The sequence below is a fragment of the Nematolebias whitei genome, chromosome 7 (assembly GCF_014905685.2).
Source record: "Nematolebias whitei isolate Nwh7 chromosome 7, NemWhi1, whole genome shotgun sequence".
Classification (NCBI taxonomy): domain Eukaryota; kingdom Metazoa; phylum Chordata; class Actinopteri; order Cyprinodontiformes; family Rivulidae; genus Nematolebias; species Nematolebias whitei.
This window is the reverse complement of record NC_056504.1, coordinates 156095-181407: the sequence shown is the minus strand read 5'-3', so window position 1 is coordinate 181407 and position 25313 is coordinate 156095. Positions and strand designations below refer to the sequence as shown.

General features: G+C 45.2%; 1 protein-coding gene across 1 annotated transcript in view; it reads left to right on the top strand.

Moving 5' to 3' along the window:
• The window catches only part of LOC119411626 (zinc finger and BTB domain-containing protein 40), a gene marked incomplete at its 3' end in the record, with an annotated part of 185620 nt that overhangs the window by 28758 nt on the left and 131549 nt on the right, over positions 1 to 25313 (top strand). The window contains exons 3-4 of the mRNA XM_037678532.1: positions 9863 to 10275; positions 14221 to 14414. Coding sequence (XP_037534460.1) covers positions 9863 to 10275; positions 14221 to 14414 — 607 coding nt within the window. The remainder of the gene's footprint in view (positions 1 to 9862; positions 10276 to 14220; positions 14415 to 25313) is intronic.

Here is a 25313-nt window from a genome sequence, read left to right as displayed (position 1 = left end):
CCCTGATGATTCCGCAGCTCAGAGGCAAAGTGTTGAATCACATTCAAAAACCCCGTGCGACACTCCAAAGACATTTAAATGAGCTGCTGTGTGGAGAACCACAGCGCCCCCACAGCTCGTTAAATGCGTGGGCCTCTGAAGTCTGACATGTGTGACGTAGGTCTGCTGACGGAAACAGCTGATATCACTCAACCGGTTCACGTGAGTTGCACTGCTGCCACCTGTCTGTACAAACTGCTCAGCAGCAGCAGATGTCCAGATAAAGCAGAATTATCCTCCCTGCTCTGTGCGGCGGCTGCAGAGCGGCTCAGGCGCATTAATGGAATGTTGTTTCTCACAGTTCAAAATTGACAAATCTAGAATAAATCTCATCTTTCCGGTTCGTTGGGACCAGGGAGTGACGAGAGAGGAACCCTGCGTTTTCCTCTCCTTCTGAGACTCTGGAAATTACATTTTAATCAGAATTTCCTGAGCTTCTGCGAGAGGGGACGAGATCTGTTCTAGAAATGACAGAAAACGTCATTAGAGTTTTTCCGCACCGGGGTTTGAGCTGTACTGCAGCTTGAAAACAGTTCACCTATCCGTCTGGAGCGCGCGCTCATTGCCACTCGTTTATAAAGTTATCAAGCAAGCACGCGTTGATGCTATGAACTCACATGCATGCTGATGTGAGCTGGTGCGCGCTGAAGGAGAAAGAAAAAACGCGCGCCCCCGAGCATGCAAATCGTTGTGCGTTTGCTGATGCTGCGGGATGCAGCTCATCTGTGCTGTGCTCACGTTGTGTGCAGCTGCTCCGTGTAAAGGCTTGGGGAGTGGGTGCACGTATGAGCCGACGTGCCCTGAAGAGTCATGTGTGCGCGCCCTCATTCATGCGACGCCTTAAGCGAGGATTGCCGCGGGAGCTCGCTTTTGACGCTGGTGCGGTCAGGAAGCAGTGCGCGGCATCTGTGGGGCGAGGTTACCACTGGGCACGGTCTGCAGAACACGTTCATTCTTGGCTGCGAATCACGTGAGCTTTTGAGTGATTCCACGAGCTGCAGTATTAATTCAGAAAACCTTCGAGGATGAAGGAGCAGAACCGCTGTGAAGCTTGTGAAACTGTTGACGCCGCGGGAGCGTGCGTTTGACACCACTGCGATGAAAAACGTGTGTTGCTCCTGCCGAGAGCGAGATACGTTACTGGGCTCGTACCACGGTCTCACGTTAACGTTGACGTGAACAGCGGGCGCTGAGAGCTGCGTGCATGCTTTCATAACACAGCGCCTTATAGGTGAAGGCTGCTCATGCCTCGGGAGCGCGTGTTGGCACCGCTGGCAGTGAATGAAACAACCTTAAAAGGCTCATTCGTGATGAGTATGTGTGATGGGGCCGCTGTCAGATCATCCGTGCTGACAACCTGGCTAAAAGACACTTCATCATAAAATGATGTTTATTTCACATCATGTCATCAACACACCTCCAGCAAACCGACACCTGGTTATCTTCCCCTGACCTCCGTTTGTTGTCCTAGAGGGCCCCCTGTTGGTGGAGTCCGGGAAAAATTGAACTTCCGGATGCCGAGGACGTCTGACGGAAGGAGCTGGCGTAGCAGAGCTGGGGAGGCGTTGTGCAGCCATGGAGCATCTTGAAATGATTTCTCGCTGATGAAAGGCCCTCCAACAAAAAGCTTCCGTAGCTTCTCCTGAGAGGAAGGTGGAGTGATGAGCCAGGAGAACCTCTGGGACCTCGTTCTCCGGCTGCGATGGGGTGCAGCAGACAGCAAAAGAGGCTGATGTCAGCTGCCCTGCAGACGGAGCGTACTGCTGGGGCCGACGGCACCGTTAGCGAACAGCCGCGACGAGAGCGGAGCTAGCCGAAGGTCAGAGGGCCCACCGTCTCTTCCCGCCTCTTAACGTGTACACCAACAGCGTAACGTGTTGTTCGCTGCGGCCGTCTGGAACGCATGCTGGTGAGCTCAGTTGGAGAGCGGTATCTCCGTCTGGGTTACGCTAACCGGAGACACGGGACGCTGGTCCACCTGGACATCTTCTCCAATGGAGCCTCCGTCAGGCTCGGCTCCAGGGGACACTGAGGGAATTTCCGCTCGGTGAACCCCTGCTCTGGAGATGGGTGCGGACTGTGGAGACCGGCCCCTCAATCTACCAGGAAAGCCGGCTGTGGCTTCGCCCGTAGGACGTCCTGTTGGGTAAATGAGGCCAGATGGATCAGGACGGTGAGCCGGAATGGAACCTAGAAAAAACAACCTTCCCGCCGGATCATCCGAACTGGTGGGAAAGGCGTGGGACGTAAAAAAGGGTCCCTTCATGCCAGCGGCTCCTGGATTACGCCGGGCAACCCCAGAGGGCGCCGTCGGCCGGGAGCGGTGTGATCGCCGATGCGAAACGAGGTGAGATGAGGTGAGCATTCGCTCAGCCCCCCTCCACCGACACTACGCTCTCCATGAGGGAATGAGCAGCGGGGGGCTGCAGCTGAGCGCCGCCTGTCCCGGAGGAACCATCCGATTCGCTCCGAGGGTCAGCGATAAGAGGGAAATTACAAGATGGCGTTGTAGCGTGTCCAGCGTGTAGCGACCTGTCACTGAGAAACACTCCTCGGCACTTACCTTGAAACAAGACTGCTCGTCAGCTTCTCCTCGGGGAGGAGAGCTCACTGGGACGACCGGAGGTCGACGTGACGGGCCAAGCATTCTTAACAAAGGTTGGTCATCTACACAACTTTCCTTCTTCATTCTTCTGACAGTGCTATTAGCTTGCTGAAGAAAAAATGGGAGCCGATTTCCCGCTCTTAACGTAATTTATACGGACCGGGTGGGGCCCACACAGCAGGTGGGCGTGGACTAAATTTTTCAGTGCAATGCTTCGCATATCGGGATAAACCCATCAGCGACAGCCTTAAAGGGCGAAGTCTATATGAAATAGAACAAACAACGTTTTAATTTCCACCCCTTTATTCCAAAATTGAACATTTGACTGACATAGCAATTCGCACAAAAAACAGGTTGCTATTTGACTAGGGCTGCAACAACGAATCAATAAAATCGATAAAAATTGATGATTAAAAGCGTTGGCAATTAATTTCATTATCGATTCGTTGTGTCGCGCGGTTATGCATATTTCATGGCGCTGCGGAGCCGTTTCGTTTTGTTCACGGGCAGTTCATTGTCAATGCTGACTGACTGAATAAAGTTTGAAAAAAAAAACTGCAGCGCAAGTTGAACAGAGCGAGGAGCGAGGCAGAGCAGAGGCTGTTTTCAAAGGAAATTAAGTAAATTTTACAAATGACAGACGCAGCGACAACTGTTCGACCCAAGTCCTCCAAAGAGTGGGAGCTCTTCACAAAGATAAAAATGAGAAGCATGCAGCTTTGAAAATCGCCGACACGACACGGGAGAACCACGCTGATAAACTTAAACATGTCGGAGTCAAGAGGAGGAGGAAGGAGCTGCAGCAGATACAACATGTCTCACTCCCAACTTGTGTTGCAGGTGAGTCTCTACAATTTAACACATTGTTCTGTTTCCAAGTGAGAAAACGTAACGTCAGTCTGTCTGGTAGATGAAGCCGCTGCTTGTTTGTTTGTTTATCTGATTAATGATGGTGATAGAGAACGTGTGTTACTTTTTATTTAATTTAATTGGTACAAACAGTGTTTAAATGTGATTTATAAATAAATCTAACACAAAGATAATAATTTAATGATTAATAATATACAATATTCCACACGTTTACCACACTTTTAATCCAGGTTACAATAATCCACACTTTTAATCCAGGTTACAATAATCCACACTTTTAATCCAGGTTACACTCTTCCCTCAAGGACACATTTTACAAAGTAACTACATATTGTGCAGGTATAAAGACACATTTGTATATATTGTTGTGTACATTTATTTTTTTAAGCTATTTGACTAACTTTTTTTTTTTTATTATTCAATATTTTACTAACTGTATAGTCAAATAGCAACCCGTTTTTTGTGTGAATTTCTATGTCAGTCAAATGTTCAATTTTGGAATAAAGGTGGAAATTAAAACTTTTTTTTTTTGCCGATTAATCGATTAATCGAAAAAAATAATCGGCCAATGAATCGATTATTGAAATAATCGTTAGTTGCAGCCCTATTCTGTTACATTTTTTTTCTTGGAAACAAAACAATGTGAATATTGTAGACTCGCCTGCAACACGAGTTGGGAGTGAGACATGTTGTATCTGCTGCTGAGCTCCTTCCTCCTCCTCGTGACTCCGACATGTTTACGTTTATCAACGAATCGATAATGAAATTCGTTGCCAACGCTTTTAATCATCGATTTTTATCGATTTTTATCGATTTTATCTATTTGTTGTTGCAGCCGTATCTCAAACCACCAAAGATCTAAATGACCCTAAAAGATTCTTGAAAACCATCAAATCTCTCTCCGGCAGCTCCCATTCATCTGACATGCCATCACAACTTCTTGTTAACTCTGTTCCTGTGTCAAATAAGAACGAGATCCTGAACTGTTTCAACAAACATCTTGTTGCTTCTAGTTCCTTGTTTGCCACAGTTACTAATGGAAAATCAGCCACTTCTCCTTTAAGCCAAACATCTACAAATCAATTATTTCCTACAAGTCAATTTTCAGTAAACCACACCTTTTCATTTTCACAGTTTTCAGTTAGTGAGGTTAATAAATTGTTAAAAGGTCTAGACCATGGGTGCCTAATACGGTTGATCTCGATCTACCGGTCTATCGCGATCTACCTGTCCATCACAATCTACCGTTCGATTGTGAAGGCAATTTCAGTAGATGGCATGGCGAGATAGACATCAGACTTTATTTTTTATTTAATTTAATTTTTAAAATGGACATCAGCCTATTAATCCATCTTCACTGTACAATTTGTCACTTGATTGACATACAGGTTTATCCAATCTAAGACAACCTTTTCTGACACATAGGTTACCATGCATGCACAAACAGCGATGTCCATAATTGACATACAGGGCAGCCAATCAGAGACTGGATCTTTTCTGATGCATAGATCACCACGCATGCACATTCAGCCGTGCTAAAAACAAACTAGTTGACTTGTAATAGCCTCTAGCCTTGAGTTCCACTCAAGAAAGTGTGTAAAATGAGTTGGGTAGCTAGACCAAGTAAGAACCAATAAACCTACCATTTCCATACGGAATGGGGGAGGACTTTTTTTTCACGATGTCATATGTGAAGTGCGTTTGCCTCATCTGCAAGTGTACCAGAGCTGCATTTTCCGACTATATTCATAAATATTATGGCTCTGACTTCCTTTCGAAAAGTGAGCTGAGAAAGAAAAAGGTGAAGGAAGTAAAATCCCAGTTATCTGGACAGCAGTCATTTTTCTTACTGCTGACCACAGCAGCAAAACATTGTTCCGGGTGAGTCACTTTAATAATTGTTAGGCACAAGAAGTCTTTTCAAGATGGACAGATGGTAAAAGAGGCATTCATTGAAGCAGCTGACTCGTTGTTCCGAGACTTTAAAAACAAAGCAAATCTATTATCTTCCATCAAAGCTCTCCGGGTATCAAGAAATACGATTATGATTAAAAGCCAGCTGCTGTCAGGGCTACAGTCGGGGCAGAAGTTTCCACTTTTGTTCTCAAGTTTTCAGGTTATTTTTCAAACAAGAAGTTATTCTTGTTGTTTTCTTTTCTTTTGTGTGAAAAACAGAATGTATTGTTGGGCTTTGTTTATTATTTTGTACGCAGATAGTAAAAATAAATTGTCACTTTATTTTTTTAAACAAACTTATGAGTTTTGTCATTTATGTTGCTTCCACAGCAAGCTGGGACGTATTCATTCATTCAACCTTTATTTATACAGGTTTGTCTCATTGAGTCAGACAACATATAAAGTACAGACAGCCATCAGTGTGCTAATGATCCATTGTTAGGCTGATGGTCCTTCTTAACCATGTGAGCAGCTGGTTTTGGTTGTCAGCAGCAAACTGGTTGATCCACTCTGAGAAGGTGCTATTTAAGAGACTGAGCTGAATACAGCACCTCAGATTGAGGAAGTCTTTCGGATGAGAGACGAAACGTTTCTACATTTTTTTTGCTTTGTTTTGGTTTTTTTTGAATGTCCAGAGGACCAGAATTTACTTTTTTGGATTTTTCTACCTGGATTATTGAGCATGCATCAGGATATCTGGAAGGCTCCCTCCTCTTTTCGCTCTCTGCACTTTCAGAAACGGCTCGACCTGGTCCGAGACCAGGTGGCTGCTTCTTGGCACCGGGTACGAAGCAGTCCCACAGAAAGGAAAATGTTTCAAGGTTCAAGATAAACATGATAAACATATCTGCTTTTCGATGACTTCTACAATGATCAAATTATATCATACTGACATAATTACAAAAATGGTTAAATCTTGTCATCTGGACCAGTTTCTTTAAGTAAGAAACATTTCGTCCCCCATCCAGAGGACTTCCTCAGTCTATGGCCTGCCAACTAGATCTGTCCCAAACGTCACTTTCACTACTGTGTTTCAAACCAAGTTCCCGTTGGAATCTCAAAAGTAGGCTTTTAACACATGCAAAACATATCCATCCAAAACAATCAATCATCATGTACAACAATCAAATGTTTTAGGCCCGATGGCCAACTTGATACTCACAGAAACAACCTCAAGACAACCAAGGCCAAAGTGGTTCAGAAAAAGTGTTGTAAGCTCAATCATCCATGTAGATAACAACAAAAAAGTTTAAATTGTGTCATCTGGACCAGTTTCTTTAATGATAATAATCATCTATGATGATTTATTGTTTTGGATGGGTGTGTTTTTCATTCATTCAACCTTTATTTAAACGGATAAATCACATTGAGCCTAAAAAACTCATTTACAAGTGAGACCTGTTTGGACAGACAAAAAAGTGGTAAACTGGACACGTAAGAGTTGGAGGCGAAAAAATTCCTATCAAACTTTTTTTTTCCTGCCTGAGAGAAAACCCCCCGCTACTATTAAAAAAACACCTTGCACAAACAAGCACATAGTGACATAGACATTCTTCAGAGGGGGGTGGAGGCGAGAGCGGTCCTCATGATCATAGATGCTCTCCAGGGCACTATAAGAGTTCTGATAAGGATGGAATAATCAGCCAGTTTCCTCCGGTGAGATCCATAAACATTCTCGAGGTATGTCGAGGAATGGCCAAGAATAACGTCTATGAGAATCCAAGAGTCCTGAAATGACTACACAAGTTTATTCAGCTGGTTTCTTCTGGTTATCAGTTGGAAATTCCTCAGGGAGGGGGCGGTGAATGTCAGATCACATTTTCTCCAGGCGAATTCAGATAAGATGATCTTTGTAGATGAACAGATGCTCAGATATATTCATCAATTAACACGGATTCCTCATTTTTCTGAACTGAATAAAACGTGCATTGAATTTAATGAAATGCAAACGTGAGACGTCATTTATATTTGACCCATCAAAATGAATGCGGTCATTTATTTACAGAATCAAAGTTTAACATCAAACATTTACATTAATTTGGCAAATTATGAAAATAACAACATAAGCAATCAATCAGGAAAAATCATACGGCCATGATTTTTCCGTTGCGTCACCACAGACATTTATGAAAACTGTACAATTATGATCTTTTACCCACACGGATGTGGATGAGCACTTTACACAGACATTTCTAAAATATCTGGAAGAATATCTACTTGATAGAAGAGTTTAAAGATGGGAAAGAAGTTTAGAGGGAGTAAGATGAAGTTTAGAGGGAGTGTTGACAGAACGGCACTCTCCGGGCTTTCTTCAGCTTTTCCTTACAGTACACTTAGGTGGTGAAATCGACTCTTTTACCTGGAGATGTCTCAGGCGAGATTCCGTTTAACGCACCCATTCAGCGTCTCCGTAGGATGCTGTTACTCGTCCGGAGTAGCGGCGAGATTCTGTCGATTCTGTCCCTCACAGCTCACCTCAGTGGAAAATGTTATAATCCCATGAAACTCGGAAGAGCTCTGTTGTCATGTCAGGATCTTCCCGGCTCCCAGAACTGGGCTTCTCCGCACAGAACTGAACAGAACTGAACTCAACCGAACCGAGTAGAACCCTCACAGAACTGGTTAGACCAGGAAGTACCGACATTTTAAAGAGCTCTTTTCCCGGTTCATCTGGGAGTATTCCCATTGGCCAGAACCGACCAGACGGGGTGTGTTTTGTGACGTAAAAGGTTAGAATGCAGCAAGAATTGTTATGGAACAGATCAGAAATGTTCTCACAGACAGAGAGAGTTTTGTTTTGGCGAGTTTCAGAAACAGGTGCCAAAACCCCCTCTGTTGACGTCTGAGAGGGTATAAACAAGACAGTTGTTCCAACGCATGTCTGATTCTTCCTGACCCTGGAACGCACACTTGCATGAGAATTAAAAATCATTACACAGTTAATAAAATTGATTAGTTCACTGCAACATCTAAAATGGTTTGAACTAAGACACTTTGATTATCAACATCTGTAAAATAGTAATAATAAAAAAGAGAGTGTTCTTTCACTTGATTATCAAGAAAGAGAGTCTCAGGATGGGTGAACCTGTATTTCTGGATTCAAATCAATGAAATGACAGTTCCTGTCCCACAAGGTTCTTAAGGTCAAGAGTTTTGACCTTAGGCTTAGTCTTGACCCCAGATTAAGTTCACTACATCTTCAAGGCCAGTCAGGGGAGCCAAATTCAAATAAACACACAGTTGTTTTGGGGACAGGCAGAACTTAATGACATCTACCTTGAGTCTGTGTTGGTCCACTCGGTTCCAAAATGTCCAAATTACATGGCCACACCGAATGGAACGTGACTGAGTAAAATCCCCAAGATCTGATTCATTCTGCCCAAAGCATCTGAGTCTGGGTACTCGAGACACGAACCAAGCCATCATAAAGGCAAGCAGCGTGATCGGGTCCTAATTTGGTGCCGACGACTTTCTTGATTGATTGATAAAACCAGCAACCAGCTGAATCCAAAAAGCAGGAACCAGTTATCGAAAATCCAATTAAATATGTATCCTTAAAATCCACCAGTGGCAGCAGAGATAGACACATCATCAAGTATTCCAAGTCGATGAGATATCCAGCTGCGTGCATGCCAACAGTGTTGCATGTGTTAAAAGCCTACTTTTGAGATTCCAACAGGAGGTTGGCTTGAAACACAGCAGTGAAGGCTACATATGGAACAGATGTAGTTGGCAGGCTGTAGACTGAGGAAGTCCTTTGGATGGAGGACAAAATGTTTCTCACTTTAAAAAACTGGTCCAGATGACACGATTTAATCTGTTTTGTTGTTATCTACCTGGATGATTGAGTTTACAACCCTTATACTGACATAATGTTCAGATCACAATGACACAAAATCAAATAAGGGATTAAAATACATTAAGATTACAATCTGCATAAAACCAGATAACACACAATGGTGTTTGAAAGTTTGTTAAGCCTTTTAGAATGTTCTCTATTTCTGCATAAGTATGACTTAAAACATCAGATTTTCACACAAGTCCTAAAAGTAGATAAAGAGAACCCAGTTAAACAAATGAGACAAAAATATTATACTTGATCATTTATTTATTGAGGGTTAGCAGATCACTACGTTTGTATTGCGTGGTTGTCATGATGTGGAGTCTCAGCTGAGCTGCTAATCTCAGCTCTTCATCCGAAAGTGGCGGAGCTGCATGGGTGGTTGGGGATTTGTTAGGTGGGGCACTCAGTTCAGTTGACAGGGTGGGGCACCCTCCTTGAATAATGGTAGTGGAACACTGTATATTGTTTCCATCTTTACCCATGTAGTTGGATGTAGGATTGTGTGTTTTATTTTAAGAGACTAATCAAATATGTTATCTTTCTGTTAGGTCTCTACTTGAAAGCTCAGACACCATTTCCATCGACACTAATGTGGTTTCCTCTCAGGAGTTTGGATGTCTTCTGGACATGGTGTACACAGGAAAGTTACCTCTGGGCAAACACAATGTCAATCACATTGTGGCCGCTGCAGAGAGCCTGCAGATGTTTGACTTAGCTGTAGGTTTCAGAAACGTCCTCACCACCCTGGTGAACCATCAGGCTACAGATAATTCAACACAAACCACCATCAATGCCAGAAGTAACAACCCAGAAGGTTCTGCTTTATCGAGCAAGGATGACTGCACTTCAGTCAAGTTGGATATAAAAGCTGAGATGAAGAAGAAACACCATCTCGATGGTAAAGACGATGTACTGGAGCCGACATGTAAAAGAACCTATGATGAGCTGTCAAACTCTTCAGGTCTGTTCCTGCAGGTGAACTCATCAAAATCCTGTTGTTGGTAACACAGTGCCTGGAAAAATTGCTCATAACACTTAAACTGTACATTTGTCACATGATAACCACAAACTTCAAAGTATTTTACTGACATGTAGCAAACCAACGCAGAGTAGTGCAGAAATGTGAATTGAAAGGAAAGTTGTACATTGTTTTCAAAACTTTGTAGACTACATTGAATAGAGTGACTGTGAACAGTAATCCTTCTCTTCCATAAAGGCCAAATGTGTGGAGTTCACAAATAATAATTGTCCTGATGCCCTTACCCAGCCTGTCAGTTTAGTTGGATGCCCATGTCTTGGAAGGATTCCATTTGTGTTATACTCTTTCCATTTTCAGATTGCGCAGAGCTTTGTGAAAATTTTTAATTTTGGAATATTGTATTTATTTTTTTCATTTTCATTTAGCTTTTATACAGGTAGTCTCATTGAGCCACCATAACTAATTTTCAAGAGAGACCTGTTCAAGGTGCAGATGGGGGTTAAGGGCCTTGCTCAAGGGCCCAGGGTGGGGCGAATGAGGGTGGGGGCAGGTGTGGGTGCTTCACCTACTCCACCCACATTTTTGATGTTGTCTGTACCGGGCCTTGAACCGGCGATCTTCCAATCACAGGCCCACCTTCTCTAACCTCTGTGCCACCACTCCCCATTTATAACCTAACCCTGCTTAACACTTCTTAACAACTTTACCTCAGACCTGTCTGATATCTTCCTTGGTCTTCATGATGCTGTTTGATCACTAATGTCCTGCAACAAGCTTCTGAGGCCTCCATAAATGTTGGGATTTATATAAATCACACAAGTGGACTTTCTGTACTAATAAGGTGACTTCTGAAGGCAACTGGTTGTAGTGGACAAGTTAAATATATCAAATATAGGAGGTAAATACCATTTTTTATTAGTCCATTAATTTAAAAGCCATGAATCATTTATCCTTCTACTTTACATATACTGTATGCTCTGCATTATGGTGGTCTATCATATATAATCCCAGTAAAATGCTTTGAGTTTTGTGATTGTAATGGGACAAAATTTGGAAAGTTACTACTTTTCAAGGCACTGAATGTTTTGAAAACATAAATAATCTAAGTTATTCTGATTCTTGAAATGTTGCACTTTGAGATTTACGAATGTAAAGTGACCTACAAATTGAATGTGTTATTATTATTTATTCATCCATTATCTTCCGCTTGTTCTGAAGTCAGGTTGCGGGGGCAGCAACTTGAGCAGGGAGGTCAAGACGGCTCTTTCCACAGCTACCTCTTCCAGTTCTTCTGGGAGGACTCCACAAGGCTTTCCCAGGACAACCAAGAGACATAGTCTCTTCAGCATGTCCTGGGTCTTCCCCGGGGTCTCCCCCCAGTCAGACATACCTGAAACACCTCCCAAGAGAGGCACCCAGGAAGCATCCTTACCAGATGCCTGAACCACCTCAACTGGCTCCTCTCAACGTGGAGGAGCAGCAGTGGTTCTACTTGTCTCTCCTGGATAACTGAACTTTTCACCCTTTTTCTAAGGGAGAGTCCAGCTACCCTGTGTAGGAAACTCATATCAACCACCTGTATCCGTAATCTCGTTCTTTCGGTCACTACTCAGAGTTCATAGCCATGGTAGGAACGTAAACCAACTGGTAAACGGAGAGCTTTGAATTACAGCTCAGTTCCCTCTTTACCACAACAAATCATTTCACAGTTTGCAATACTGCAGATGCTGCACCAATCCGTATGACAAGCTCATGCTCCAGTCTTCCCTCACTTGTGAACAAATCCCTGAGATAGTTGAACTCTGCCACTTTAGGCAAAACCTCACCCTCGGCGGCTGTGGCTAAGTGGTTAGAGCAGTCATCCTCCAGCACAAGAGTTGGGGGTTCGATTACACCAGCAGTCACATGCCAAAGTGTCCCTAGGCATGACACTGTACCCCTCATTGCCTCTGATGTGTGTCCCATTTGATGTATGAATGTGATAAAGCACTGATTAGTCTCTGTATATAGTAGAGTGTTGTATGAATGGGTAAATAAGGCACAGATTGTAGTGTAAAGAGCTTTGAGTATCTTGATAAGATGGAAAGGCGCTATACACAGGTGCTGGTCATAAAATTAGAATATCATGAAAAAGATGATTTATTTCAGTAATTCCATTCAAAAAGTGAAACTTGTATATTATGTTCATTACACACAGACTGATAGCATTTTAAATAGTAAATTTATTGTAAATTTTTTGAGATACTGAATTTGTGGTTTTCATTAGTTGTCAGTTGTAATAATCAACATTAAAAGAAATAAACATTTGAAATATATCAGTCTGTGTGTAATAAATGAAGATAATATACAAGTTTCACTTTTTGAATGGAATTACTGAAATAAATCAACTTTTTCACAATATTCTAATTTTATGACCAGCACCTGTAAGTACAGTCCATTTACAATTTACCCTCGACTGAAAAGAGAGCAATCCACCCTTTTTCGACTGACGACCACGGCCTCAGATTTGGATGTCCTGATTCTTATCCAGCCACTTCACACTTGGCTGCGAACTGCTCCAGTGAGAGCTGAAGATCATGGCATGATGATGTCAACAGGACCACATCATCAGCAAATAGCAGAGATGGACTTTTGAGGCCACCTAACCAGACTCCCTCCGCCCCCTGACTGCACCGAGTAATTCTGTCCATAAATGTTATGAACAGAATTGGTGACAACAGGCAACGCTGGCTGAGTCCAACTCCCACCCTGAAGGGGTTTGATTTACTACCGACAATGTGAACCAAACTCTCGCACCGCTTGTATAGGGACCTAAGAGCCTGTAGCAACGGGCCCCCAATCCCATACTCATGGAGCACCCCCCACAGTGTACCCCGAGGAACACGATTTAACACCTTCTCCAAGTCCACAAAACACATGTAGACTGGATTGGCAAACTCCCATGACCCCTCGAGGCCCCTAGTGTATGTATCCTTTATTTAACCAGGAAAAATAACTCATTGAGATTAAAAAACTCTTTTCCAAGAGTGACTTGGCAAAGACAGCAGTATAAAACATACAACAAGTAAGTAAGAGTAAAGGGCTGCCTCCGGAGTCCCACCAGCCAATAAGGCCCAATAGGACTCCTTCTTCACCTCCCTAACCAGGGGTGTCCACCACTGAGTTTGTGGATGGCCACCACAAGAAGCACCGACAACCTTGCGGCCAAAGCTCAAGGCAGCCATCTGAACAAATGAGGTGTGGAACATGGCACACTCAGACTCGATGTCCCCCGCCTCAGCTGGGATGCAGTTAAAGCTCTCAAGGGGTGTGAGTTGAAGATTTTTCTGATGGGTTCTTCTGCCAGGCATTCCCTGCAAACCCTCAGTACCTGTTTGGGTCTACTGGGTCAGTCCAGCATCTTCCCCCACCATCTGACCCAACTCACTACCAGGTGGTGATCACTTGACAGCTCGGCTCCTCTCTTCACTCGATTATTCACTTCACCTGTTGTTGTTGTTGGTGCTGCTGCTGCTACATCAATCATACCATATTTCATAAATTCCAATGTACTACCTGAATATGGACAGCTGGTCTCAATGTGTATGTACATGTAGGGTGGCTGTGGCTGAGTGGTTAGAGCAGTCGTCCTCCAATGCAAGAGTTGGGCGTTTGAATCCACCAGCAGTCACATGCCAAAGTGTCCCTGGGCAAGACACTGAACCCCTCATTACCGCCGATGTGTGTCCCATCAGTGTATGAATGTGATAAAGCTCTGATTAGTCTCTTTAGAATGATTTGTTCAATTAGTTTTGTAGAGATCTAGTAGAGTGCTGTATGAATGGGTAAATGAGGACACAGATTGTTGTAAAGAGCTTTGAGTATCTTGATTAGATAGAAAGGTGCTATATAAGTACAGTCCATTTACCATTTACCATTTATATTCAGGGCTCAAAGAGGCCACATCCTCCAGCAGTGTAATGGGAGAAACCAACATGTCAGCAGCCACAGTATCCACAGCTCCTGCTCCTGATCTGCGGCAGCATTTGTCTGAAGCGGTGCAGCTCCTCAACAGCATGCCATCTGTCCTGGAGATGCTGAGCCAGGCAGCACAGAGCAGTTTGGATGAACAGGACAGAAAGGTAGAACTAAACTGTCTTTCAGTTAAATATTAAAAAAAAATAAATAAAATTAATTCATTTTTATTGTTAAATGTAAATTATTGTCTATTTGGTCATGATCAATGATGTAAACCAAATACTTTTTCCGACAGGAATTGGCATATTGTTTTGTGGTTTTCCCTGTATATTGATTTACAGTAGTCCCTTGTTGATCGCGGGTGTTCCGTACACTGCCCACCCGCAATAAGTGAAAAATCACAAAGTAAGGAGACAGTAGTCCAAGTCCAAGTACAGTAAACATTGTCTTGACATGTGCCAGGCTGCAATCACACTCATCACCTGTTACTCCCAATCTCCTTCCTTAAATAAACAATTTAAATTTAAATGCTGTAAAAAAATTAAATAAACAATCCAATTTATTAAAATTTTTACATTATTTAAATTTAAATTGTAGAGAAGAGAAGCGCAGCAGGACATCAAAGTGTTAACCCTTCACGCAGCTCTGCAGCGCGGAATCAGAAGTACCGTAATTCTTGGGCTACAGATCATACCTGTCTCTAAGCCACACTTATTAAATATAAGATAAATCACAGTTTTGTATATAAATAAGGTGCTCCGGTTATTTAGCCGCAGGCATCCACCGTTCATCGTCGGGATCTGTGCCCCCAGACTGCTTTGTCAATGCGCAGCTTTCTTCTTGTAGTACAAGAATCAGCTAGCAGATGGCATTTCACAGAATATAGCTTGCTTTCAACACATGTTCAGACTGCAAGATTGTCACAAGTCTTCATGAAGCTTCACTGTCTGACTCATGGCTACAACCATTATACCTTCAAAATGAACACAATAACTATCTGAGCACTGGACAGAGCAGTGCCAAACACCCACGTAACAGAAATTATTTTAAAATTATTTTCTGGTATATATTACCCAGAAGTCTTATTGAGGTCATGTGGCCAGTAGTCAAAGTGGTAGAAGTACCGGTAAAATGTGGTAAATATTCATTAAATTATTACCATTGATTTTTGTTGGTAAACACTTTAGTTAAAAACTGCTGTTTTTAAATGTGCTTTCTAAATAAATGGACTATACTTACAGATCCTTCTCAAAAAATTAGCATATTGTAATGAACTATATCTGTTGATATTATTCATAAATTAAACGGATTCTTTCATTTTTCTGGACTGAGTAATATCGTGCCTTGAATGATTAAATGTGACGTGAGACGTTAATTTTCTTTGACCCATCAAAATGAATGTGGTCATTTATTAACAGAATCAAAGTTTAACATCAAACATTGTACACGTGATTATTCTGATTGAAGCAATAACACAGCTTAATTACAACAGACATTTATGAAAATATCTGGATGATTTACTGGCAAGATAGAAGAGTTTTAAAGATGGGAAATGAAGGAGTTTAAATGGAGAGGGAAAGATGGATGAGGGAATATGTCTATTATAACCAGAAACGACACGCTCCTTTGGACCCAGCTTAACCCACGGTACACTTCGCAGTTGAAGATCGACTCTTTACCTTTGCAGACGATAGTTCGGCCTCGGTGTAGAGTTCTCTTTCAACGCTTTCCAGCGTCTCCGTAAGGATAGCAGAGATCTCAGGAGTCATGAGATCATCCCTGAACAGACTTCCTCATTGTTCAGAGCTTCCGTCGGGTAGCTCCACAGCGAGACGTCGTGGCATCGACGGACTCTGATCATTCCCTGGTTGACCTTTTTTGTTGTTATATACCTGGATGACTGAGAAAACAAACTTTGTGTTTTTGAAACCATTAGTGAAAAGGCCAGACTTCAGGGGTATCTGAGGCAGGCTTGAAACACAAGAGTCAGGGTGGCTTCTGGGTAATACCAGATGGCTAGGCCTCAGACTGACGAAGCCTCTTGGATGAGGGGCGAAACGTTTCTTTTTAACAAAAAAAACGAAGTCCAGATGACATGATTCAACCTTTTTTGTTGTTATATACCTGAATGACTGAGAAAACAAACTTTGTGTCTCTGGATGAACTTAATTTTGTGTTTCTGGACTCAAATCAATGAAATAACAGTTCTTGTCCCAGAAAGGCCCTCAGGGCCAGATTTGACCTGAGGCCTAGTTCACTACAATATTGTGATAAAGGTCATTATTTTCCATAATAAAAATGAAACTTTCATATATTTCAGATTCATTGCACACCAACTGAAATATTTCAGGTCTTTAATTGTTTTAATACTGATGTTTATGGTATACAGCTCATGAAAACCCAAAATGCCTGTCCCAAAAAATTAGCATATTTCATCCCACCAATGAAAGAAAAGTGTTTTTAATACAAAAAACGCCAACCTTCAAATAATCATGTTCAGTTATGCACTCAATACTTGGTCGGGAATCCTTTTGCATAAATGACTGTTTCAATGCGGCGTGGCATGGAGGCAATCAGCCTGTGGCACTGCTGAGGTGTTATGGAGGCCCAGGATGCTTCAATAGCGGCCTTAAGCTCATCCAGAGTGTTGGGTCTTGCGTCTCTCAACTTTCTCTTCACAATATCCCACAGGTTCTCTATGGGGTTCAGGTCAGGAGAGTTGGCAGGCCAATTGAGCACAGTAATACCATGGTCAGTAAACCATTTACCAGTGGTTTTGGCACTGTGAGCAGGTGCCAGGTCGTGCTGAAAAATGAAATCTTCATGTCCATAAAGCTTTTCAGCAGATGGAAGCATGAAGTGCTCCAAAATCTGATAGCTAGCTGCATTGACCCTGCCCTTGATAAAACACAGTGGACCAACACCAGCAGCTGACATGGCACCCCAGACCATCACTGACTGTGGGTGCTTCACACTGGACTTGTGGCATTTTGGCATTTCCTTCTCCCCAGTCTTCCTCCAGACTCTGGCACCTTGATTTCCAAATGACATGCAAAATTTGCTTTCATCTGAAAAAAGTACTTTGGACCACTGAGCAGCAGTCCAGTGCTGCTTCTTTTTAGCCCAGGTCAGGCGCTTCTGCCACTGTTTCTGGTCCATTTTCTTCCGCTTACCCGGGGTCGGGTCGCAGGGGTAGCAGCCTAAGTAGGGAGGCCCAGACTTCCCTCTCCCCAGCCACTTGGGCCAGCTCTTCCAGGGGAATCCCGAGGCGTTCCCAGGCCAGCCGAGAAACATAGTCCCTCCAGCGTGTCCTGGGTCTTCCTCTGGGCCTCCTTCCGGTGGGACGTGTCCGGAACACCTCACCAGGGAGGCGTCCAGAAGGCATCCTAAACAGATGCCCAAGCCACCTCAACTGGCTCCTCTCGACGTGGAGAAGCAGCGGCTCTACTCCGAGTCCCTCCCGGATGATCGAGCTTCTCACCCTGTCTCTAAGGGAGAGCCCAGACACCCTGCGGAGAAAACTCATTTCGGCCGCTTGTATCCGAGATCTCATTCTTTCGGTCACAACCCAAAGCTCGTGACCATAGATGAGGGTGGGAACGTAGATCGATCGGTAAATTGAGAGCTTCGCCTTTTGACTCAGCTCTCTCTTCACCACGACAGACCTGTACAGCGCCCGCTTCACTGCAGACGCTGCACCTATCCGCCTATCGATCTCACGCTCCATTTTTCCCTCATTCGTGAACAAGACCCCAAGATACTTGAACTCCTCCACTTGGGGTAGGACCTCCTCCCTGACCTGGAGAGGGCACTCTACCCTTTTCAGGCTCAAGACCATGGCCTCGGATTTGGAGGGACTGATCTTAAAAAAAAATTAAAAATCTCCCAATAAAATAATATTAGGTGACATGGCAGACAGTTGAGAAAGAAAGGCAGAAAATTCATTAAAAAAATCTTTGTGAGGTCTTGGGGGGTGATAAACAGTGGCAATGATGGTGGGGGTGGGTTCAGACAGTTTAAACATAATGCTCTCAAAAGAGCTGACCTCAGGAACACTCACAGGCAAAACCTTCCAACTCTCGCGATGAATTATCGCGAGACCACTCCCGCGACCGGAGCTGCGGGGTTGAGAGATGTAAACGAAGCCAGGTGGCGTGGAGTCATTGAGTTGTGAAAAGTCCAGAGGTTGTTGCCAAGTTTCGGTCAAACAGAGAAAGTCAAGCTTATGGTCGGTGAGGAGATCTTGGATGTGATGTCCTTTGTCCTTGAGAGAACGGATGTTGAGCAGACCAAAGTTGACAGACGTGGAGTTAGCAGATGGGTTTGCTGACCTGGCTAGGCTGGCTAACATGTTGCGGTCTGAAGACCAGGTGGCTTTCCTGGGAGCTCGACGGTTGTTGGTCCAAAATGAGTGGATGGGTTTTGACCTGTCGAGCTGGAAGTTCCGGCGAGACCCACGGTGGATGTATCTCCGGCAGGGCAGGAAAGCGATGTCTGGGTGGAGACGCAGCATCACCGGCTAAGGATTGTGCTGGTGCCAACGCAGCCGAAGAAGTTCATCAGCGGAGTATTTTAGAGCTGCCACAGGTTCAGTGAGGAGTGACAGGAGAGTCCATACAAGTAGAAACCAGGCGTAAAAATGACTGATCCACATCGTGAGGCAAAGGAGTCAAATGAGGGCATGAAGCTGGTCGGTGTTTGACAGGTAAGCCAATATCACTGACTTGATAGCACACAATCACAGTGTGGTAAAAGCTGGATTGAAGGCAGGCAAATGTAGTAACCGTCGATTAGTGATCACAAGACCGTTAAAAAATTTGCAGAAAAGGAAATAAAATGTCTAAAGTTTACCGACCAGCAGCGGCAGCAAAACGCGCCAGCGTCCACTCATCAAGGATCACCTGTTTGGCAAGTCTGTGATCCACCTGCAGGTGGAGTCAGGTACATAGAGCAGGGAGAGCTTGTCTTGGAGCAGAGCAGGGAGGATGGTGTTAAATGCAGAGCTGAAGTCCACGAACAGGATCCTGGCGTAGGTTCCTGGGGAGTCCAGGTGTTGCAGGATGAAGTGGAGAGCCAGGTTTATTGCGTCATCTACAGACCTGTTGGCCCTGTAGGCAAACTGCAGGGGGTCCAGGAGGGGGTTGGTGATGGACTTGAGGTGAGGTAAAACCAAACGTTCAAAGGTTTTCATGACTACAGATGTGAGAACTACAGGTCTGTAGTCATTTAGTCCTGTGACACGTGGCTTCTTGGAGACAGGGACGATGATGGAGGACTTGAAACAGGCTAGGATGTGGCATGACTCCAGGGAAGAGTTGAAGATCCCTGTGAAGACCGAAGCCAACTCTCCAGCACAATGTCTCAGCGTGGAGGGTGACACAAGGTCTGGGCCTGCAGCCTTATGTGTATTCAGCCTTTTAAAAAGCCTCCTTACTTCATCCTCTTGTACAGAGATAGCAGGGGGTTGACGGGGGCAGTCCAAAGTGGTTAAACTGGTTGAGCTGGGGGTGGTGTGGAGGATGGAGAAATGTGAGTCCATGACTTCAAAGCGTGAATAGAAGTCGTTCAGATCGTTTGCCAGTTTGAGATTGTCTGTAGAATGAGGTGCTCTGGGCTTGTAATTAGTTATCTCTTTCAGCCCCCTCCAGACAGAGGCAGAGTCGTTTGCAGAGAACTGTTGCTCCAGCCATGTGTTGTACCTGGATTTAGCATTTGACACCTCCCTGCTAAATCCATACTTCGCACGTCTGTAGTTGTCTCTGTCCCCCTCTCTGAAGGCAGCCTCCTTCTGCTGACAAAGCTATCTTAGTTTGGATGTGAACTAGGGTTTATCATTTTTGAAAATGACTCTGGAGCGTGATGGGATGATGCTGACCTCACAGAAATGTATGTTTGACGTCACAGTGTTTGTGTATTCGTCTAGACTGTCTGTAGAAGCCCCGAACAGGTCCCAGTCTGTGGTGTCCAAACACGTGCGTAGCTCCTCCACAGCTTCACTAGTCCACTTTTTGGATGTCCTCACCACAGGTTTTGAGAGCTTCAGTCTCTGTCTGTATGCAGGTATAAGGTGAATCATCTCATGATCTGAGAGACCCAGGGCAGCACGAGGCACAGCATGATAAGCACCGCTCACTGTGGTGTAACAGTGATCCAGCGTGTTCCCCTCTCTGGTCGGGCATTTAAAAAACTGTTTATATTTAGGTAGTTCATGCCTGAGGTTTGCTTTGTTAAAATCTCCAAGGATTATAACAAGGGAGTCCGGAAAAGTCCGCTCTACACTCTTAATCTGGTACGCGAGCGCGCGCTCAGCCTCATGCACGTCCGCGCACGGTGGGATATAAACAATGGCCAGAATGAATGAAGTGAACTCACGTGGAGAGTAGAATGGTTTGCAGTTTATGAAGAGATATTCCAGAGAAGGAGAGCAGTGCTGGGAGATCACTGTCACGTCGGAGCACCAGGCGTTGTTGATAAAGAAACAGACTCCTCTGCCTTTCTTCTTTCCTCCGGAAAGTTCCTGCTGTCTGTCAGCGCGGAGGAGCTGGAAACCTTCGAGATGGAGCGCGGAGTCCGGGGTCTGCTCGTTGAGCCATGTCTCCGTGAAGCACAGCACACAGGAGGAGGAAAAATCGCTGTTCCTTCTCATCAGCAGTGCTATCTCGTCTGGGACTGGGATGTCAGCTCCTCAGTGGTGGTGAGAAACACCGGGGGCTGAATTATCATTTCAGAGTTATAAACATCTGTGAAACATGCAGCAGTGAAGTGGTTAATGGCCCGGCTACTACGTACAGGAACGCACAGCTTAGGAATTAGATGGGGAAGGGTGAACTCAAACCGGACTGGCATGTGGTCTGAATAAACATTATCACCAATTTCAAGATTACCAACAGTCACATCACGAGTTAAAACAAGGTCCAGTGTATGTCCGTGCTCTTGGGTGGGACCGTTTACCTGCTGAGTTAGATTAAATGAGTCCAATAAATCTAAAAAGTCCTTAACCAAGGGCTTCTCCTGACAGCACACATGCAAATTAAGGTCCCCAATAATGAAAACATGCTCATATTTTGGTGTGATTTCAGCCAAGAAATCAGAAAACTCATTTATGAAATCCTTAGATTGAGATGGGCGGTAGACGAGTGTGCATAAAGTCGAAGGCGAATTGCCGAGTTCAAAGACGCTCAGCTCAAAGCTGGCATGGGAAACTGGGATGGGCAGATGTTAACAGTCAAAAGTTGATTTTAATATTGTTAATAATTCACCACCGTACATCATACAGCACTCTACTAGATCTCTACAAAGCTAATTGAACAAATCATTCTAAAGAGACTACTCAGTGCTTTAGCTCACATTCATACACCAATAGCACACACATCAGAGGCAACAAGGGGTTCAGTGTCTTGCCCAGGGACACTTCGGCATGTGACTGCTGTGGGGTTCGAACCCTCAACTCTTGCATTGGAGGACGACTGCTCTAACCACTCAGCCACAGCTGCCCTAAATTTGATGTGATTTCTGCTCAGCAGAGCTAATATGAGGAGAAGGAGGAAGTAAGGGGGAACAGCCCCCCCTCCTGTTGTCTTCTTTGTTCTGTGCGAAGCTTAAATGAGATATTGGTATTTAAACACATATTTACCGTACACAGAAAGATTTTTTTTAAACTTTTATTTAAAAATTTATCAGTCTTGATTGACTGATTGCTTTTAAAAGAAATCTGACTAGTTCTATACCGCTTGCTGAGCTTTCATGAAAGAAAAGGGAGTGGGGAAGACCCCTCCTGTTATCCGCTCGATGTTCGAATGTGACTTTAAAATGAGATCTCGGTATTTAAATGCATATATACCAACACAAATGATGACACAAATAAATGGACCTAGTGTTCCCTTGCCCGGACGTGGGTCACCGGGGCCCCACTCTGGAGCCAGGCCTGGAGGTGGGGCACGCGGGCGAGCGCCTGGTGGCCAGGCTTTTACCCATGGAGCTCGGCCGGGCACAGCCCGAAGAGGAGACGTGGGTCCCCCTTCCCATGGGCTCACCACCTGTGGGAGGGGCCAAAGGGGTCGGGTGCAATGTGGGATGGGTGGTGGCCAAGGGCGGGGACCCTGGCGGTCTGATCCTCGGCTACAGAAGCTGGCTATTGGGACGTGGAATGTCACCTCACTGGTGGGGAAGGAGCCTGAGCTGGTGTGTGAGGCTGAGAGGTTCCGGCTAGAAATAGTCGGACTCACCTCTACGCATGGCTCTGGCTCTGGAACCAGTTTCCTTGAGAGGGGCTGGACACTCTTCCACTCTGGAGTTGCCCCTGGTGAGAGGCGCAGAGCAGGTGTGGGTGTACTTATTGCCCCCCAACTTGGTGCCTGTGTATTGGGGTTCACCCCAGTGAATGAGAGGGTGGCCTCCCTCCGTCTACGTGTGGGGGGACGGGTTCTGACTGTCGTTTGTGCTTATGCACCAAACGGCAGTTCAGATTATCCACCCTTTCTGGAGTCCTTGGAGGGGGTACTGGAAAGTGCATCTTCTGGGGACTCCCTTGTTCTGCTGGGGGACTTCAATGCTCATGTAGGCTATGACAGGGAGACCTGGAGGGGTGTGGTTGGGAGGAACGGCCCCTCTGATCTAAACCAGAGTGGTGTTCTGTTGTTGGACTTCTGTGCTCGTCATGGATTGTCAATAATGAACACGTTGTTCAAGCATAAGTGTGTCCATATGTGCTCTTGGCACCAGGACACCCTAGGCCGCAGTTCGATGATCGACTTTGTCATCGTCTCATCTGATCTGCGGCCACATGTCTTAGACACTCGTGTGAAAAGAGGGGCAGAGCTGTCAACTGATCACTACCTGGTGGTGAGTTGGCTCCGATGGTGGGGGAGGATGCCGGACAGACCTGGCAGACCCAAACGTATTGTGAGGGTTTGCTGGGAACGTCTGGCAGAGTCTCCTGTGAGACGGAGTATCAACTCCCACCTCCGGGAGAATTTTGAACATGTTCCGAGGGAGGTGGGGGACATTGAGTCTTAGTGGACCATGTTTCGTGCCTCTATTGTCGAGGCGGCTTACCAGAGCTGCGGCCGCAAGGTTGTCTGTGCCTGTCGCGGCGGCAACCCTCGAACCCGATGGTGGACACCGTCGGTGAGGGATGCTGTCAGGCTGAAGAAGGAGTCCTATCGGGCCTTTTTGGCCTGTGGGACCCCGGAAGCAGCTGATGGGTACCGGCAGTCCAAGCGACATGCGGCTCGGGTGGTTGCTTAGGCAAAAACTCGGGCATGGGAGGATTTCGGAGAGGCAATGGAGAACGACTTCCGCACGGCTTCGAGACTATTCTGGTCCACCATCCGGCGTCTCGTGGGGGGGGGGGGGGGGGAGCGGTACGCCACCAACACTTTATAGTGGGAGTGGTGTGCTGCTGACCTCAACTCGGGATGTTGTGGGTCGGTGGGCGGAATACTTTGAAGACCTCCTCAATCCCACCGGCACGTCTTCCACTGAGGAAGTGGAGCCTGGGGACTCTGGGTCGGGCCCTCCAATCTCTGGTGCTGAGGTCACCGAGGTGGTTAAAAAGCTCCTCGGTGGCAGGGCCCCAGGGGTGGATGAGATTCGCCCAGAGTTCCTTAAGGCTTTGGATGTTGTAGGGTTGTGTTGGCTTACGCGACTCTGCAATATTGCGTGGACATCGGGGGAAGTTCCCCTGGATTGGCAGACTGGAGTGGTGTTCCCCCTGTTCAAGAAGGGGGACCGTAGAGTGTGTTCCAACTACAGGGGAATCACGCTCTTAAGCCTCCCTGGTAAGGTCTATTCGGGGGTTCTGGAGAGGAGGGTCCGTCGGATAGTCGAACCTCGGATTCAGGAGGAGCAGTGCGGTTTTCGTCCTGGCCGTGGAACACTGGACCAGCTCTACACTCTCAGCAGGGTCCTGGAGGGTGCGTGGGAGTTTGCCCAACCAGTCTACATGTGCTTTGTGGACTTGGAGAAGGCATCGACCGCGTCCCTCGGGGGGCCCTGTGGGGGGTACTCTGGGAGTATGGGGTACCGGGCCCTTTGATACGGGCTGTTAGGTCCCTGTATGACCGGTGTCAGAGCCTGGTCTGCATCGCCGGCAGTAAGTCGGGCTTGTTCCCGGTGTAGTATGACATATCCTGAGATATATTCATACATTAAACGGGTTCACTCATCTTTCTGGACTGGATGATGTCGTGCTTTGAATTTAACAGAAATGTGGACGTGAGACGTTAATTATCTTTGACTCACCAAGCGAGTGGGTCATTTATTAACAGAATCAAGTTTAACACATCACACATTTACATTAATTTGGCAGAATATGAAAACAACAACATAATTAATCAGCTTTACAACCAGGAAAACCATACGGCCATGATTTTCCGTTGCTTCACCACAGACATTAATGAAAACATCTGGATTAATTTTCTAGCAGAAAGGAGAGTTTAAAGATGGAAAATTGAGATTTATCTTACAGAGAGATGTGTGAGGGAATTTGTCTGTTTTAACCAGAACGTGCACGCTCCTTCGGAAATCAGCTTGTCCCAACAGTACACTTTTGGTGAAGGTCGACTTTTACCTTTTCTGAAGATAGATCAGTTCTGGCGTGGAGTCTCACTTCCAACCACTGTTCAGCGTCTCAGTGAGAACAGCCAAATACCTCGAGAGCCGTGCGAGGTTATCCAAACAGAAGTTATAATTCCCAAAATCGTCTCTTGTTCAGCTTATTTGGCTTAGCAGCATCCATGAATGCCTGCGTTTGCATTCAGGTACTCCCAAACTCTCTGCATTCTGGATTCCAAGAACTCAGAACTCTTCTGCTCTCTCTTGAACTAGGAAGTGCCGATATTTAAATGGGCTCTACTTCCGGTTCGTTTGAGAGCCTCTGATTGGTCGATGGACCCCAACAGAGGTGTGGTTTGTGATGTAAGGTGTTATGGAAAGTCAAGGATAGAGATTAAGATTGTTTAAGAACAGACAGAAAGATTGTTGGAGAAAACCAGTCTTAGTGGAGCCACCTCTCCTGTATCTCGCTGTAAAAGTTAAACATGACATTTCTTTTCAGTAAACTT